Source organism: Martes martes, assembly GCF_963455335.1.
Source record: "Martes martes genome assembly, chromosome: 1".
NCBI classification, from domain to species: domain Eukaryota; kingdom Metazoa; phylum Chordata; class Mammalia; order Carnivora; family Mustelidae; genus Martes; species Martes martes.
In genome coordinates, this window is record NC_137888.1 from 185,811,190 (window position 1) to 185,826,986 (window position 15,797).

The 15,797-nt window shown below is 46.4% G+C and overlaps 1 protein-coding gene across 1 annotated transcript in view; it reads left to right on the plus strand.

The window, feature by feature from the left end:
* Nucleotides 1-5,594, plus strand: part of PRICKLE2 (prickle planar cell polarity protein 2) — an 85,833-nt gene extending 80,239 nt beyond the window's left edge. The window contains exon 7 of the mRNA XM_080798193.1: nt 2,825-5,594. Within this exon, the coding sequence (XP_080654319.1) occupies nt 2,825-3,699 (875 nt within the window). The 3' untranslated portion in view covers nt 3,700-5,594. The remainder of the gene's footprint in view (nt 1-2,824) is intronic.
* The last annotated feature ends 10,203 nt before the right edge of the window (nt 5,595-15,797 follow it).

The following is a 15,797-nucleotide window of genomic DNA, read 5'->3' on the forward strand; positions in this document are numbered from 1 at the left end:
CCCAGTGTGTCCACCGTGAGATGCTCAACAATGTCTCTCTGGCCTCTGCCCATTAGATGCCAACAGCATACACCACCCTCCCCCCTCCCAACCCCCGGTAACTTCCCTGGGTATGGAAAACCAAACCATTGTATATGCATACACTACTTGTTTTAAGAAACTTTTTATTTGGCAATAATTTCAAACTTACTGAAATGTTGCAAAAATGGAACAAAACCAATACCCAGAATGTATGCTTTACCTGGATTCACCTCTGGTTAACCATTGATCCCAATAGTTTATTGCTGGTTCTCTCTTGCACACACGCACTCTCTCTCTCTCTCTCTCTCTCTCACACACACACACACACACAGTGTATTTCTGAACTGTGTGTACACAGTGAACACACACAGTGTATTTCCAAACTATTTGAGAGGAAGTCACATCCAGCTCAGCCATGTACTACCATACTCTTCCCTGTGTGTTTCCCAAGAGGAAGGATCTTCTCCAATATTATCATAATTACCACCGTTATCAAAATTACCACAGTAGATTTAGCATAATATGGTTATTAATTGCCCATGTCCCAATTTTTGTCAGTTGTTCCACAGTTATGCTCTCTAACATTCTCAGCAGAGAACAGGTTCCAGAGGGATCAGGTGTTCTACACAGTTGCCATGGTTCCTTTGTGTTCTTCGGCGTAGAACATTCCCTCAGACTTTTATGGTACTGAAAAAAAAAAAACGTTCTAAGGATATAGTCCTTTTTGTTTCTTAATAGAATTTTCCTCATTTGGGAGCTTATCTAATGTTTCCTTCTGAATCCGCTCAGGAAATGTTCCTGACTAGAACAGTGTGTGGGTGACAGTGTGTCCTTCTCAGGACCTACGTTGGGAGGCACACAGTGTCCAGTTCTGCCTCATCGATGATGTTAAGTTTGATCTCCTGGTCAAAGTGCTGACTGATTTCTCCATTGTGTAGCTATTAAATATTTCCTTTATATATAAACTAATATGGATAAATGCTTAACACCCTGCAAATATCCTGCTCCCCCATCAAATTTTACCCCCTGACTTGAGCATAATTTGACTCTCGTGTGAATCAATCTTTATGTACAGTGGTTACTAAATGGTGGTCTTCCAAATCCAGCACCCCCTCTCTGCTCAACATTGTCCTGTGTACAAGAGCCCAGTCTTCTCCCCCATTTATTTATTGGGGCATTTATGGACTTATGATTTCCTCTTTTTCCAATGGTTTATGAATCATTACTGTTTTTAATGTTTTGATGCTCACGTTGCTCAGCTTTGGCGAGTGAGAGCCCCTCATTTTTTCATTTGTAACACCTCCTTCCTTTCTGGCGTAGAAGATGTTCCAGGCTCCTATCTTACCTTCCCTCCACCTGTCCCGGAATCAGCCGTCTCTCCAGACTCCTCATTCCTTTTGAGGGGGAGTGATATCAAATACATCTTACTGATCCTTTTTCCTATTAATTGACATCTGAGTTATTTATAGTTCTAAGCCACTCTAAAGAAAGCTTCTCTGAAGACCCTTGCACATTTTTTGGACCTATAAACTGATTTCTGTTTGGTATATAATCAAGAGTAACAATGAAAAATTGTAGAATCTCCACTCTGATTGTACACCCAACAGAAATAATCCATAAGTCCACACACATACACCCAAAAGGACACAAATGTTCCAAGCAACCTCATTGATAATGTGTGTGTGTGTGTGTGTGTGTGTATTTAGTGTAAACAGATACTGCTAAGTAGTTTTTCAAAGTGTTCATAACACTAGTTTTGTCAGGGGGGTGGAAGTTGTTTGCCCCCAGCAGCTGGGGAAGAAGAATCAGTGGCCTGGGTCATACTGGGCCATTGTAATCCAAAGACATGTTTTCTGCAACCAGCAATGGCAAAATGGCTCTCTTCCAACAGGTAATGAGTGAAAATGCTGAGTTTTTACCACTGGGGCCATTCTTAAGCTTCTCTTTTGAGAGTGCTGCTTTAGGGCGGGCAGCGTGGAAGTTACTCAGGTCAAGAATCCCCTGCTACTTGCAAAATGGTTGTCATTTAAGTGGTGCCACTGATAGCCTTTAGGGACTGCAGGCCCATTGCTAGAGAGATACCCACTGGTCACGGTGTTTTAAAAAGTGCCTCCCCCAGGGGAGAAGGAGTATCCCAGAGTCCCACTCACATCTTCTGGCTGTTTAGGGCCAATTTAAAACCCTGGAGCAGTCATTCACTAAAGAGCCTGAGAGAGTAAATATCCCTCTGTGTATACCCAGGGAGCCACTTAGTGTTCCAGACATTTGAGCTGTGGAGCTCAGGGATGGCAGGTGCAGGGGAAGCTGCTGGAGGCTAACAGGAAAGTGAGTTGCTCTGGTTTCAGGAGATGAGATGCGAGGCTCAGTGTTGATAGGAACTGTTTGGGCATGGCCCAGCGTGTGTCGCTGAAACCTTCCACGTCCAGAATATCTGTGCAATGTACTTACAGTGCAGCCTTAGATCAAAGAGGTAATTGAAGCACTTTGTAAAGTGAAATTCTAAACAGAAGAAGCATGCATGAGATGCACAGTGGGCTCCTAGTGACTTTGATGAGCCTTTGGAGGAATTAGTAACTAGTAACATATACCTGTGTGGATGTATTTTAACCAGGTGTCCTCTCTCGGTGGGCACCACCCCCCTGTGGAGTGGGGAGAGAGCTCTCCTAAACATTCTGAAAGCACCTTTGTGCAGTGTACAACTGCACAACCGTATGCAGCGATCCCGGACAGACGGTGATTCCGATGAGCAAGACTGCACATTTATATTAACCTCCGTGGTCCTCTCTTCCCTCTCTACCCACAGGCCTGTCCGCAGATGGTGGGGCCAAGCGGCAGGAGCACCTCTCCCGGTTTTCCATGCCCGACCTCAGCAAAGACTCTGGAATGAATGTCTCCGAGAAGCTGAGCAACATGGGCACGCTTAACTCGTCCATGCAGTTCCGGAGCGCAGAGTCGGTTCGCAGCCTGCTCTCTGCCCAGCAGTACCAGGAGATGGAGGGAAACCTCCACCAGCTCGGCAACCCCATTGGGTACAGAGACCTGCAGTCCCACGGCAGGCTGCATCAGAGCTTTGATTTTGATGGGGGGATGGCCAGCAACAAGCTGCCGGGGCAGGAGGGCATGAGGATCCAGCCCATGAGCGAACGCACGCGGAGGAGAAGTACCTCCCGCGACGACGGTCGCCGCTTCCGACCTCACCGCTCCAGGCGTTCCCGGCGCTCTCGCTCGGACAACGCCCTGCACCTGGCCAGCGAACGCGAGGCCATCTCTCGGTTAAAAGAAAGGCCCCCGCTCCGAGCCAGGGAGGACTATGACCAGTTCATGCGCCAGCGGAGCTTCCAGGAGAGCCTGGGCCAAGGGTCCCGAAGGGACCTGTACGGCCAGTGCCCGAGAACGGTGTCAGACCTGGCTCTGCAGAATGCCTTCGGGGAGCGCTGGGGACCATACTTCGCCGAGTACGATTGGTGTTCCACCTGCTCCTCCTCTTCGGAGTCTGACAACGAGGGCTATTTCCTAGGAGAACCCATCCCCCAGCCCGCCCGCCTGCGATACGTCACAAGTGATGAGCTGTTGCACAAATACAGCTCCTATGGGCTTCCCAAGTCTTCCACGTTAGGGGGCAGGGGACAGTTGCACAGCAGGAAAAGACAAAAGAGCAAAAACTGCATCATTTCCTAATGGGCTCGGGGTCAGGGAATGGGGGAAGATGGGAGCTAAGAATGTACATTCAGAAACTTGCACTGTTTTCCATTGTAAAGCGCTTTCGGGGTGGTGGCTAGAGGAGAAGAGGGAAATGCTGGCCGTAGTGGAGGCAAGGTTATAGACTGACTCAATAAGTAGTCCCAGTTCTCGGCATGTTGAATATTATTTGCACATTTCACTTTGGAAACGCTATAGACTCTGGAGGCCAGGGTTGGTCCCCTCCTTCCCGTCAGTCTGTGTTGAGTCGCCTTTCGCAAGATGGCAAACTGTTTCCCGCTCGCTTATATCCTCTCTGGTTCTCTTACTTTTAGGACCCCTTTTCCAGTAAGTAATTTGTTTATTAGCCAGGACCCAAGACTAAGTTATTTACATGTCCATTGTAAATGCAATGTAAATGAGAGTTCTGATAAAATATTTTTGTATTTTGTAATATCAAAGGAATTTCTATATCGTAGGACTCAGTGGAAATTTGCATGCACGCCCAGCGTTGTCTTTGAGTAGTACATTCAGAGGCGGTCCAGGACTGCCTTTTTTTTTTTCTTTTTTCTATACAAATTTGTTACATGTCAGTGAGACCTTTTTCAAAGGAGTTTATTCAATTTGACTTTTTGTGGCTGAAAAAAAAAAATTAACCATTACACCCAAAGTATTTTATGCTCCATTCTACCTTAAGGAGACATCCTTAAGTCTGCTCCCGCCCTCGGTAGAATTTCTTCTCTACAAAGTGATAGTAATTTTTTTTTTTAAATTGCAAACGTAACTTTTGCCAATTAGAGAAACCAACCAGTGTCCGTAAACTCCCGTGAGCAACACCGTCCCTGCTGGGAACATTGAAGTTGCTTGCTGTTGATCTGTCCCTTGGGGAAAATGAAAGTGACTGTGAGTGGTACCCGTCGTGTGATGTCAGCATGACGTTGTTTTGAATGTGGCATTATTTTCTGGTGCTCATGTTTCCTGGATTATATTATCTGCTTTCCTTTACCAAGGCAGACGGAACAGCTGCCTTAGCCTGACAACCGGTTGTCCTCAGTGCAAATGAACTTAAGCAGTAGACATGTAGAAGGTCCTGCGGGGCTCTGGGAGGGACGGGGTGTTCTAGATCGTATGTCATGCGTGGAGAAGGAACAAGGGAATTCGAAAGCAGAAAGCAGGTCCAGGGTAGAGACTGAAGGGGAGTATTAAGGAAGGTCAGAGTAAAGAAGAGCTTCGGGAAACGAAGTAGAGTGGAGGAGACTGCTACCTTGAGTCACCACCCCCCCGCCCAGTGCTTGCGGAAAGAATCCAGTTTAACACACCCCGTAACCAGAGTGTCTGGGTGACCCAGGAAAGGGAGCGGCTTGGGAGGTTTCAGGGTGATGGCCTTGAAGAGCAGATGCTGTTCAAAGGGGGATTTCCGTGTTGAACTTTGGGGACTGTTGGTCAGACAGAAATTGGGCTCAAAAGTGAGTTTGCTTGAAGAAGACATTTAACGGTTGTATTGTTTATAGTAAAATAAAACTTCCTACCTTGCTTCAGTTCACAATGAAGCCCTTGCTTTCTCTTCCATTCTCCTCCTCCCTTGAATGGATTGTAGCAGTTGAAATAATCCATCGGAGGACCCACCTTTAGTGAGATGTACTGTGGATGTAGTACACGGTGTAACTCAGTGGCCATCTGCCGTGGTGAGGTGAGCGTGGTCTCTTTTCAGTATAGTAGTTAATATTTTCTAGTATTTTTTTTTATGGAGAGAATGTGAGATGTGGCTTTTCAGACACCATCCCAAATGGGTCTGGGGAAAAGAAGGCTGTAAAGGACGTGGAAATGGCACTCCATTCAGGATGTATTAAAATAATTTGCTTTTCAGGTATTAATATGACATTTGTCATTGTCACTGATTTAAAAAAAAAAAAAAGCAATGCAAATGTTGGTTGTGGCTGTTTTCCGCATGCTATCTTCATATCTAAATGCTTCATTACTTATCCAAGCCTCCGGAGAATTAACTCTATTACGTTTGTATAGTAAGTTTGTAAACTGCTTGGCAAAACTGATTAAGAAACAATGTGCAACACCATGCTACTGAAGTGGCAGGTTTCTGGTAGAAATCGGGCGAGTCCAATTTGGAGTTTGGAGTTCCTTGATTGATGAGAATGAAAAGGCATTTTGGAAAAAGAAAAGAGAGACAAAAGTAGATCGCTTAACATAGCAAACAGCTGAAAATCATGTCTGTCCTCTGTGGCCTGGAATCCAACGAAAGAAATTCTCCTGGTAAAAGCTGCTTTCTAAGTCCATCCTCTCCAGAAGTACCCCCTTACTTTCCCCCCATGAGGCTTGAGGCACCCTCCGCAGGAAGAAGAGGGTGACCTGAAATCGACCCGTAGCCACATCCCATGAAGGGGGTGGGAGGACTAAGCGATTTCAGAGCTAGCTGCCCAGGGGGCGTCCGGCAGCTCAACTGGCCAGAGCTTGAAATATATTGCGATGTGAGCCTCAGGGTCACACTGTCTCTAACCAAGGTCACTTCCGTGTGTTCCATTGCGGCTTCTCCCCACCCCACACGCAGCCAGGCGCCTTACAGACGATGCCCACGAGGCTGGTTAAATCATCACAAAGGTGATGGGACCTCCAAGTGAATGCCCCAGAGAGAGCAGGATGTCATGGTCGTAGGAATCCCACCTGTTCGTGATGACTTACACCTAACATCACAGAACTCCGTTCCCGAAAACTCAATGTGTTCTCTTTGGAGGCAAGAACTTCGGGTCCTCACCTGATCCCTCTGTCATAACCACGAGCTCTTCCTCGTCAAGTTTTGCCTGTGAGTGGGGCTTACACTCACCTCTTCCTAGATCTCCTTGCATCTTCGATAGACCATTCCAGAAAAGTAATTTTTCCTAGTTCCCTCTCATCTCTAATACCTTGGGTTTGCTTTTTCTACCTCTCTTCATATTGGTCTTCTTGGCTTTTGGTTAAAATGACCACTTTGGTCTTCAGGTCATTTCTTATCGCTGCTCAACTCAGTGGCAACAGAACGGGCTCTTTTCCAGGAAGAAGTAGCCATTGACGGTTTCCTTAATGCCCCTGCCAATACATATGACCCTCGATACTGTGAACAGCTTTCTTAGCAGCCTGGTGGCATGGAGGGTGGCGTTCAGGTACCCTTCCTTCTGTCCTATAGTTCTGGGATCTCTACCAAGTGTGAAGGTGACTGAGGTGAGGGAAAGCAGAACCATGCTCCTGGGTCCGCGCAGGTTCAAGGCGGGTAGAGTTGTTGGATTGGTTGTTGGTTGTTGGTTCTTTCTACATTCACCTTCTCATCACTAGTCCTTCCCTTCTGTCCTCAGCCAGCCCAGTGAACAAGCAATTTTGTCTTTCCAGGAGGGGACCACAAGACAGCTCTTGCTCATTCTCTTTCCCCATTCTGTAGGATGCTTTTGCACTGCAGCAAACTGTATTTCCTTCTCCTGAGGTGGTTTTCCACTTCTTGGGTCCCCCTCACCATCGCTGAGTTCAGGTGCGGCCAGCGATGACGCAGACGTAGCACACGCTCTCCCATTCCTGCAGCACGGCTGGTAAAACCAGTGAATCTCACCACCCTCTCCCAGGGAGCGTGGATGCAGTCTCGGAAATCTTTGTGACGCTCCAAGCACCCAGGATCAGTGGGTTAGAACTGAGGTCATTTGATAACAAATCTCATTTGGGAACTGATTTTTATCTGTCTTTCCATCGTTTGCCTGTTGGCCCCAAATGGCACACCAACCTTGTAGGAAGCATCATTCGTAAATGACTGTGAGAGCCCCCAGTTCCTTTGTGGATGCTAAACGTGGAGGCTGACTTCTTTAGGCAAAACAAAGACAAATCCCTTGGGCCTCCTTCTGCATTCCCATGTTCTTGGCCAATTATTACAAGCAGCCTTCTGTTCATCGTTTTGCAGAGGTCAGATAAGAGGCCATCTTATTCTTGGTCTAATCCCACCTTCTAACCAGAAATAACACAAATATTTAAATTCCAAGGAGAAGTGCTCTTTGTGTATTTCTGTCTAACAGAAACCAGATGCTAATGCCTAAGACGGAGGATCTATCTATGACCGGAGGAGAGTGGGAAATGAAACCAGTTATCTATTTCATGCCAGAAGAGTTGCTGTTGGCAACCATTTAGCACCTTCAAGGCTTTGAAATGGGCTCTACAGACAGCCTTCCAGCCAGGACTCAGCGAAACCTCCTGATTTTGAAGGCAGCTTCGGATTGCTGCCTTTTGAGGTATATCTCTCAAAGCACAAGGGAAGTAGAAATGAAGCCAGCTTTGCCTTGCCTCCAGCGCTGGGTCCCTTGGGGCCATCAGCAGACACCGGGGCTTGTCTTGTCTGGCCACTTGGAACCAGTTGTCAAGGTTAGGACCAAGAAAGGATTGGATTCCTTTTCCATTTTCTCATAACAGTAGCCCAGTCAATACAAGACTGCCATAAACCATGACTCACTGTTGGGAGCTATACTCTTTTATAAGCTTACTTCCTGCTGACAAAGCTAGCTTTCCCCAAGGGGAATTTAAAAAGGAGGGAGCAAAGTCACATCGTGTAGGAAAACATTTCTGGTGATTGAGATACGATGAATCTGAAGGATAGAAAAAAGAATTGTTCTATCCTGGCAGTTTTCAGAGACATCCCTTCACCCTACTGGGCATTTGGCCATCCGTGTTCAATAGGTCACTGACCCACCTTTTTAAAATTTTTTGGAGAGAGTTACCCACTAGTAAGATCTGTTCTCCAGCCTCTGGTTAATACTCCCATGTTTCCCTAAAGCATTTTGGTTCTACGATGAACCCTGACTTAAGATTCTAAGGTCTACAAGTCCTTCATTTTCCTTAGGAAATTAGGACTTTGGCAGTTTTCCCTCTCCTAAACACATTCTTTCCTGCACAGGATTGCTTTGCCCATCTCGTGCTTTAACTCCAAGTGCATAAACAAAACCTCAGAGGGTCTGAGAAGGTGAGGCAGGCCAGACTCTGTGTTGTGTGTCGAGTGTCAAGCTTTTTGTAAAGAAGGTCTGCAACGGGCCTTTGGTGTGGGCTCTGCCAGAGACTGTTGTGAACACTTTGCTTGAGATCTGTGCCCTGTAAAATGGATATGTTTTACTGATGTCTGTAATACATTTGTAAACTTCCAATAAAATTTGAATAAAAGAAATGTTGCCAATCTTCTCGGTCCTCCCTCCCTTTCCAGATTTCTTGAAATTGTTGCCTTTGAGCATCTCAACAAGGAAGACAGAGGCTACACGTGTCAGGGGATGAGATTTACTATGAAGGATGAATCCGATGGAATTGGGATTTTTCAACTTCAGCACTACGGTTGTTTCGGGCCAGTTCCTTCTGGCAGAGAAAGGGCCTATGCCTTGTAGGATGTTTAGCTCAGCAACATCGCTGACCTCTCTACGCACTAGATGCCAGTAGCTCCCCTCCCCCTAAGATGTGACCACCAAAAATCTCTCCATGCATCATGCCCATTAGGATGGCTGCTATCAAAAAAATAAAGCCTAACTGGGGGTGGGGGTGGGGTGGTGAGGAAGCGAAGAAATTGGTGCCCTTATGTGCTGTGAGGGAGAATGGAAAATGGTGTATCCTCCGTGGAAGAGAGCACAGCAGTTCTTCCAAAAATGTACACAGGACCAAGAACACAGATGCATTGAGCCCGGAGAGATCTAAAGTGACCCACAGGAGCTGGTGCCCACGATGTCTCGCCCCAAACAGATTCCAGTTACCATTAAGCATTTGAAGGATGAATCCTGGGTGGCAACTTCTGTATGTTTTCTTTTGCCCTGCTGCCCTTGAGCAATTTTTGTCAAGGTTTTATTTATTTGTTTCAGGGGCGCCTGGGTGGCTCAGTCGTTAAGCATCTGCCTTCGGCTCAGGTCATAGTCCCAGAGTCCTGGGATCGAGCCCCTGTCGGGCTCCCTGCTCCACTGGAAACCTGCTTCCCCCTCTCCCTCTGCCTCTGCTTATGCTCCCTCTCTTGCTGTCTCTCTCTCCATCAAACAAATAAATAGAATCTTTAAAAAAAAAAGATTCTATTTATTTATTTGAGAGAGAGAGCACAAGCAGAGAGGGGACAGAGGGAGAGAGACAAGCAGACTGTCCCCTGAGCAGGGAGTGCAACACGGGACTCCATCCCAGGACCCTGAAATCATGACCTGAGCCAAGGGCAGATGCTTAACCAACTGAGCCACCTAGGCACCCCCAAGCATTTAGCAACTGAATCCCCTCTTAACCACTTGTTTGTTGTACCATTTCGGGAAATGATACAACTGAGCCTCAGTTTTTATCTAACTAATGGGAGAGAAATGGTGTCCTGTGCACTTACAGAACTAATGCGTGGAAATCTCTTAGAGCTGTGTCTGCCCCTGTACAAGCTCAAAACATAGTATCTGTTGCTGCGATTACTGTCCTCACCATCTCAAAGAGAAAGAATTGCAGAAACCACTGGTATCTGGTCTAACAGTGCTCGTTTACTTTCATTTAACATAAGCATGACACTGGAGTTAGAGACATCCCTGGGAGGCTTGAATCTTTACTCTATGTAAGAAATGCCTGCAGATAATATGAAACAAAACCAATCTCCTGGTCCTGACCATAGACGTTCTGGTTCAGTGGATCCGGGGTGGAACCCCAGAACCCTCTTTTTTAACAAGGCTTTCCATGTCATTCCAATCCGGCGGATTTGAGGACCACGCTTCTTGAGACTCGGCCTTAACATTTGTTTGTTTCTTTGTTTTCTTCCAAAACAGATAAACAAGACGTCTGCCGGTCCCACCCACTTCAGGAGACTCTGATAACAAGTCCCTTGGTCAGGATGGAAAGATCTGAGACTGGGGTTTACAGTACAATTTTGGAGAATCTGGGGTATATTCACTTTCTCCCGGGAGTGATAGTCTTCACAAGTAGAAGGGTAGTTTAACTGTTTTTCATTTTTCTGACATACATATATCTCATGACTGCATTGAAGATGGTGAGCTTATTGTGGATTTCAGCCTAACAACTGCGTTTGGGTCTGGGAATGGCTACTCTTGGCTCATAACCAGTGGCTTTCACTTGTCAAAACTACCTGGGTAGATTATTTAAAATCCAGAGTCTCTGGCGCCCCATCCCTAGAAAATCTGATTTAGCGGGTCTCCAGCAAAGCTAGGAAAACTGCATTTTTCCCTAAGCATTCAGGGATCTGAGACCAGCCTTGGGAGAGACGGCTCTGAGCCTCTCTCATTGTGGGAAATCCATCCCCGGAGAGCCCTTCGTGCTGCCTGCAGTCCCACCTGTGTTCCAAAGCTTGCTTCGGAAGGATCGTCTTCTCCAATGTTCATCTACCATAGGTGTAGACACTGGTTTGCTTCCAGCCCACAGTGAGAGACAGCAGCCCCTATGGAAACCAGTGTAGCTTCTGAATACGACTCATTTTGTCTAAGAGAGATGTCAAGACAAGAGCCCCAGAAGGAAAGCTTCTCAGAAGATGTGACAGATAAACAGAAACACAGGCTGAAGTATGAGGGAGGGAGGAGTGAGCCCCTAAAGGACACAATCCAACCCCACAGGAGAGGAGATGCTTTACGAGTTTTCACAGGAAAATACTGGCAGGTACTTGTTCCCCTGCAAGGTTGGTGATTCTAGAGACAAAACAGATCATCAAGGTCGATGGCCGCTTTGGGCCATGAGCACAACAAGACAGCAAAACAGATGAGACCAGAAGTACCAGAAAGTAAACCCAAGAACTAGAGGAACTGGGGCAGCTATGTTAGGCCAGTTACTTCAAGTAACTTGAGCAAAAGGGAAATGGAAAGAGGATTGATTTGGGGGATACTATGTGTCTTACAAGAAGCTAAGGGCAGCCCCTTCATGAGAGCCTGAACCAGGAAGAGGAGAGCCACCGAGAGCTGAGAAGGATTCTATCCCAATTTTTGAATCCGTTTCCCACCAACTGTCTGCTTAGTCGTCTGCCTTTGCTTTTGTTCTGGGGAGCTCGTGGACATATGTGGCTCCACGTAGCTCCTGAGTTGTCATTCTCCACGTTTAGCCCCTTATTCTCAGGGGGAAAAAAAAGGCCCAAGTTGGATCAGGAACTCCTTCCTGGTCAAATCATCTACTGGAGGAAAGGGGGTGACTCCCGGTGCTAGCATGCTGGCAGAGTGCTAGTTTTTGCAGGTGAGGAAACAGTTTTCAGACAGACAAAGTCATAGGCTGAACAGACACCCCAAAATGTATCTCCTGTAAGAACTATCCTCATAACATGCCAAGGCAGGAACCAGGTCTATTATCTGTTGGCTGTATTTCTAAACAGTCACATGGACGCTACTTACTGAATTGGAGGTACCTCTCAAGGGGAAGTTTCTACAGTCCCCCAGCCCCACGACTCCTGTGGGCCCAGGTTCAGCCAAGCATTGCCTTCAAAGAAACACAACCCAGGAACCAAGAACTGCTATAAACCTATACTTTGTCTATCAAATCTGAACTGTCTCTCAAGGAAATACTAAAGGAGGAGGTGAATTCTTCACGCACGGTGAATATCTTAATATTCTCTCTCTCCCTCGCTCCCCCTGCCCTCTCTTCTGCACATGGTTGCTAGCATTTCCCCCAAATGCTCTTCCCTAACTCTCGACTTGCGCCCCCAAACACACCTGGTGCTCAGATCTTTTCTGTCCCACTTTCCCTTCTCCCTCACCTGCTCTTTATTCTGTAAATCAAATTGGCCGCTCTCTGAGGGTTCGTTTTTACCTCTTCTTTGCTCACTACTCAGACTCCCTCCTGACAATGCTGCTTTTGACACTGGATGAATTTTTTTTTTCTTCCCAGGCTGCAGGGACCAAATATTTCCTCTGACCGTAGCCTGTGTGAATTCCATCCAGCTGGTGGCCTCATGCCTGGTAAGAGGAGGGCTCTGGGAAAGTCGTTGTATCTGTTCTCATGGTCAAGACCCAAAACCTAGGAAACCTTTGTGGTAGACAAGATCTCAGGTCTGGCCCCTGCTCTCTGTCTTCAGCTCGTTTTGTCTCACGGAGAAGTCTAGACATGACCGTGAACATATATGCCGCAACTGCTGGACAACCCTGCATGAAAGTCCAACCAAATTCATCTTCCTGCTAACCACCGTAGTCTCTCCCTTGCACCTAGACCTTTGGACTTGCTGCTGTATCTGCTTTAAACACCCACGCTTTGGTCTCTTCTCATTCTTCAACTCTCAGTGGACACAGGTTTCCTTCATGATGAAAAAGTTGTTGGAAAGTTGGAAATAGGTATCCCTGCCTTGGGCTCCCAGGATCCCTGTATGTCCCCATCACCGTCTTGTAAGTGTGAGTTTACCCTCTCCTATATAACCTGTACTCTGTGCGGGACGGTGTCCTGGCTGTCTTATCAACACTGTGTTCCTGGGCTCTAAAACACAATAGAGGCTCAAAAAAATATTTGGAAGGGAAGTCAGAAGGAAGATTCTTAAAAATTTTGATTCAGTAAATAAAAAGGGCCGAGAGAGATCACGGGCTTAGTCTTTTACATCTTTGAGTGTCCGGGTTCCCTCCGAAGCTCCAGCTTTCCTTTCGAGGCAAAGGCTTTTCTCCTCTGAAGGATGAGTTGCTGTAAGGCAAAATTTCACCTACAGCCCCCGATGATCAGGTTGGCATTACTGAATTTCCCCCAAATTGGTATTTTTTTTAAACTCCAGCTAAGCATCGTGTGTTCCAATTTCAAAGAGTAATAGTGCCCTTGGACTCCATAATGAAGCAACCAACATTTCGAAGATTATCAACTATAAATGCAAAAACTGAAGTCAAGGGCTCATGCCACTGAATCATAAGCAGATGATTTATGATATAATGAAAGAACCATCCCTGGGAAGTGAAGGTTTAAGAATAATCAAATCCATATTGATCTGGAAAAATGCTACCCAGGAATAAATTTATATCAGCAAATGGAATAAATTACCATATTTCAGCATACTTCTTTCATGGACCTAGTGCTAATTACACCACCGTTGTTTATTGGGAAATGTGCCCGAGCAAGCCAGGACAGAATCAGGGCACCCTTCGTAGTTAATAGAAATCTACAGCTGAATTAGAAATAAATGAGATGGTACAACACCGAATAAAAGCCCCCGATGGCAGAGGAAACACAAAGAAAGACGTTGATGCTTTCTATCCAGTAAAGGGAGCCTATGTTATAACTCTAACATAGTCTATTTCCTATATTCCTTTCATTTCAAAATGATTCCCAGATAAAGAAGTCAGGAAATGAAGTGGCCCATTTATTTGCAAAATCTGTCCTCTTAAACTCATCTATCAACTGTGTCAAAGCTGTTCCTCAGTTCTGCACACTAATGATTCAGGGGGATTTTGGGGTAAAGCAGGTCTTATCTGAGACATTTAATGCCCACTGAATGCCCATGTGTTCCCTTCCACTCCCAACCCCCTTACAGCTGAGTGGGGTCACACAACCTGGGCTGGCCAAAACACAGAGGACAAGCGAGGTGTCCCTTCCAGACTAAGGCGGTGAACCAGCCCTATGTATCTATTTGCCTACTGTTTCTCCTTCCAGACCGTGGTGATCTGGATGCCTCGGGGTGAGATGCTGAGTCACTGGACAGGAGCAGACTTCCCTGGGTCACCATAAGGATGGAAGAAGCCATAACTTGTTCCATAACAAGATTGTGGGAATTCAATACCATTGAATTCAATGGTAGAGATTTCAGGGTTAGACCCACACTGTTGTGACTAATACCTGGGGGCAAATCTAGAAGGACCTCTCAAGGTTCTTTCTAGTCTGGGTGATCTGGTCATGTGAGTCACTTGACGGCCATGAGAAGTTCTGAAGCCCGAAAGGGTCAGTGTTTTGGATATGGTTTCTTCGTGTGTTGGCTTGGTTGGTTTGGTTGGTTGGTTGCTTTGGTCTGGCTAAAGTATTCAGTTATTTAAGCTTCCAACCGTGAAAATGGACTTAGAGAGCTAAATTCTACAAGACTAAATTCTACAAGCACGTGCATATCTGTGCCATTGCATTCACACATGTTAAGCTCAATCAGTACCTACAGAGAATATGTTTTTGATAAATATTTGTTAAACAGAAGGAATAAAAGAATTGAAGAATTGAAATGACCCACGCAAAGAGAATCCAGATGGCATGGAACCCTCCATCAACCCAAGTGTTGCCCTAGAAAGACTGGGGAAAACTTTCTCCTCCGTGCAGAAGCAGAGGCTCTGGAAGAAACCACTAAGGCCAATTCCCTGGATAACACATTCATTCCACAGATATTTACTGAGCACCTACTGTGTGCCTTATTCTAAGGTTCATGATAAAACAGTGAATAAGGTAAACAACCTTCCTATTCTCATGGAGCTCTCCTTTGCTTTCCCCTCATCTTTTTTTAAGCCAAATTTTGACTTGCAGAAAGACAAGTTTTCAATTATCTAGTTATCTGAGCTCTCCAGTATAAAAAAACAAGGCCATGGCAGAAGGTCCAAGTATCTCCCAAAATATCAACTCCGTAAACCCCATTTCTCTGGAGCTCCTGATTAGGAATCAACCAGCTTTGCTTCTCCGCCCACTTCTGCTGCTTCGCCTCAGAGATCGTCACCTCCCTGTTTCTTATTTGAACCGAGCGGATGACCCCTACCCTCCTCCCTGGCCTACATCATCCTTATGAGAAGCTGTTTCCCTCCATGGGCTTCTCTTTCATCTTCTCAGTGGACTGCGCTAATGAGCAAATTTCTAAGTGGCAGATACGGTTCATTTTGGAAATGGCTCGCTAGGCTGCCCTGTGTTTAAACAGCCCCCGTCGGGGATCAGAGCTATGAGCTGCTTCAAAGGGGTCACTACATCTCCAGAGAAATGCTCCCCAGCAGTCCCAACTGAAGTCTGCCCTGAACTGGCCCAGGGACTCAAGAAAGAAGTTTGGTTCTTCCATCCGATCCCCACAGTAGTGCCTGAGCCCACATAGGGTGGGGGTCTAAGCAGTGCACAGTGCTCTGAGGGGGGCCTAGCACAGGTGCAGGCTGCTGATCCACCCTCCCCTGCCAGTGCTCTCCTCCCCTAACCGCCCCACCGCAGGGGCTCCAGGCAGCTGTAAATATGTGGCT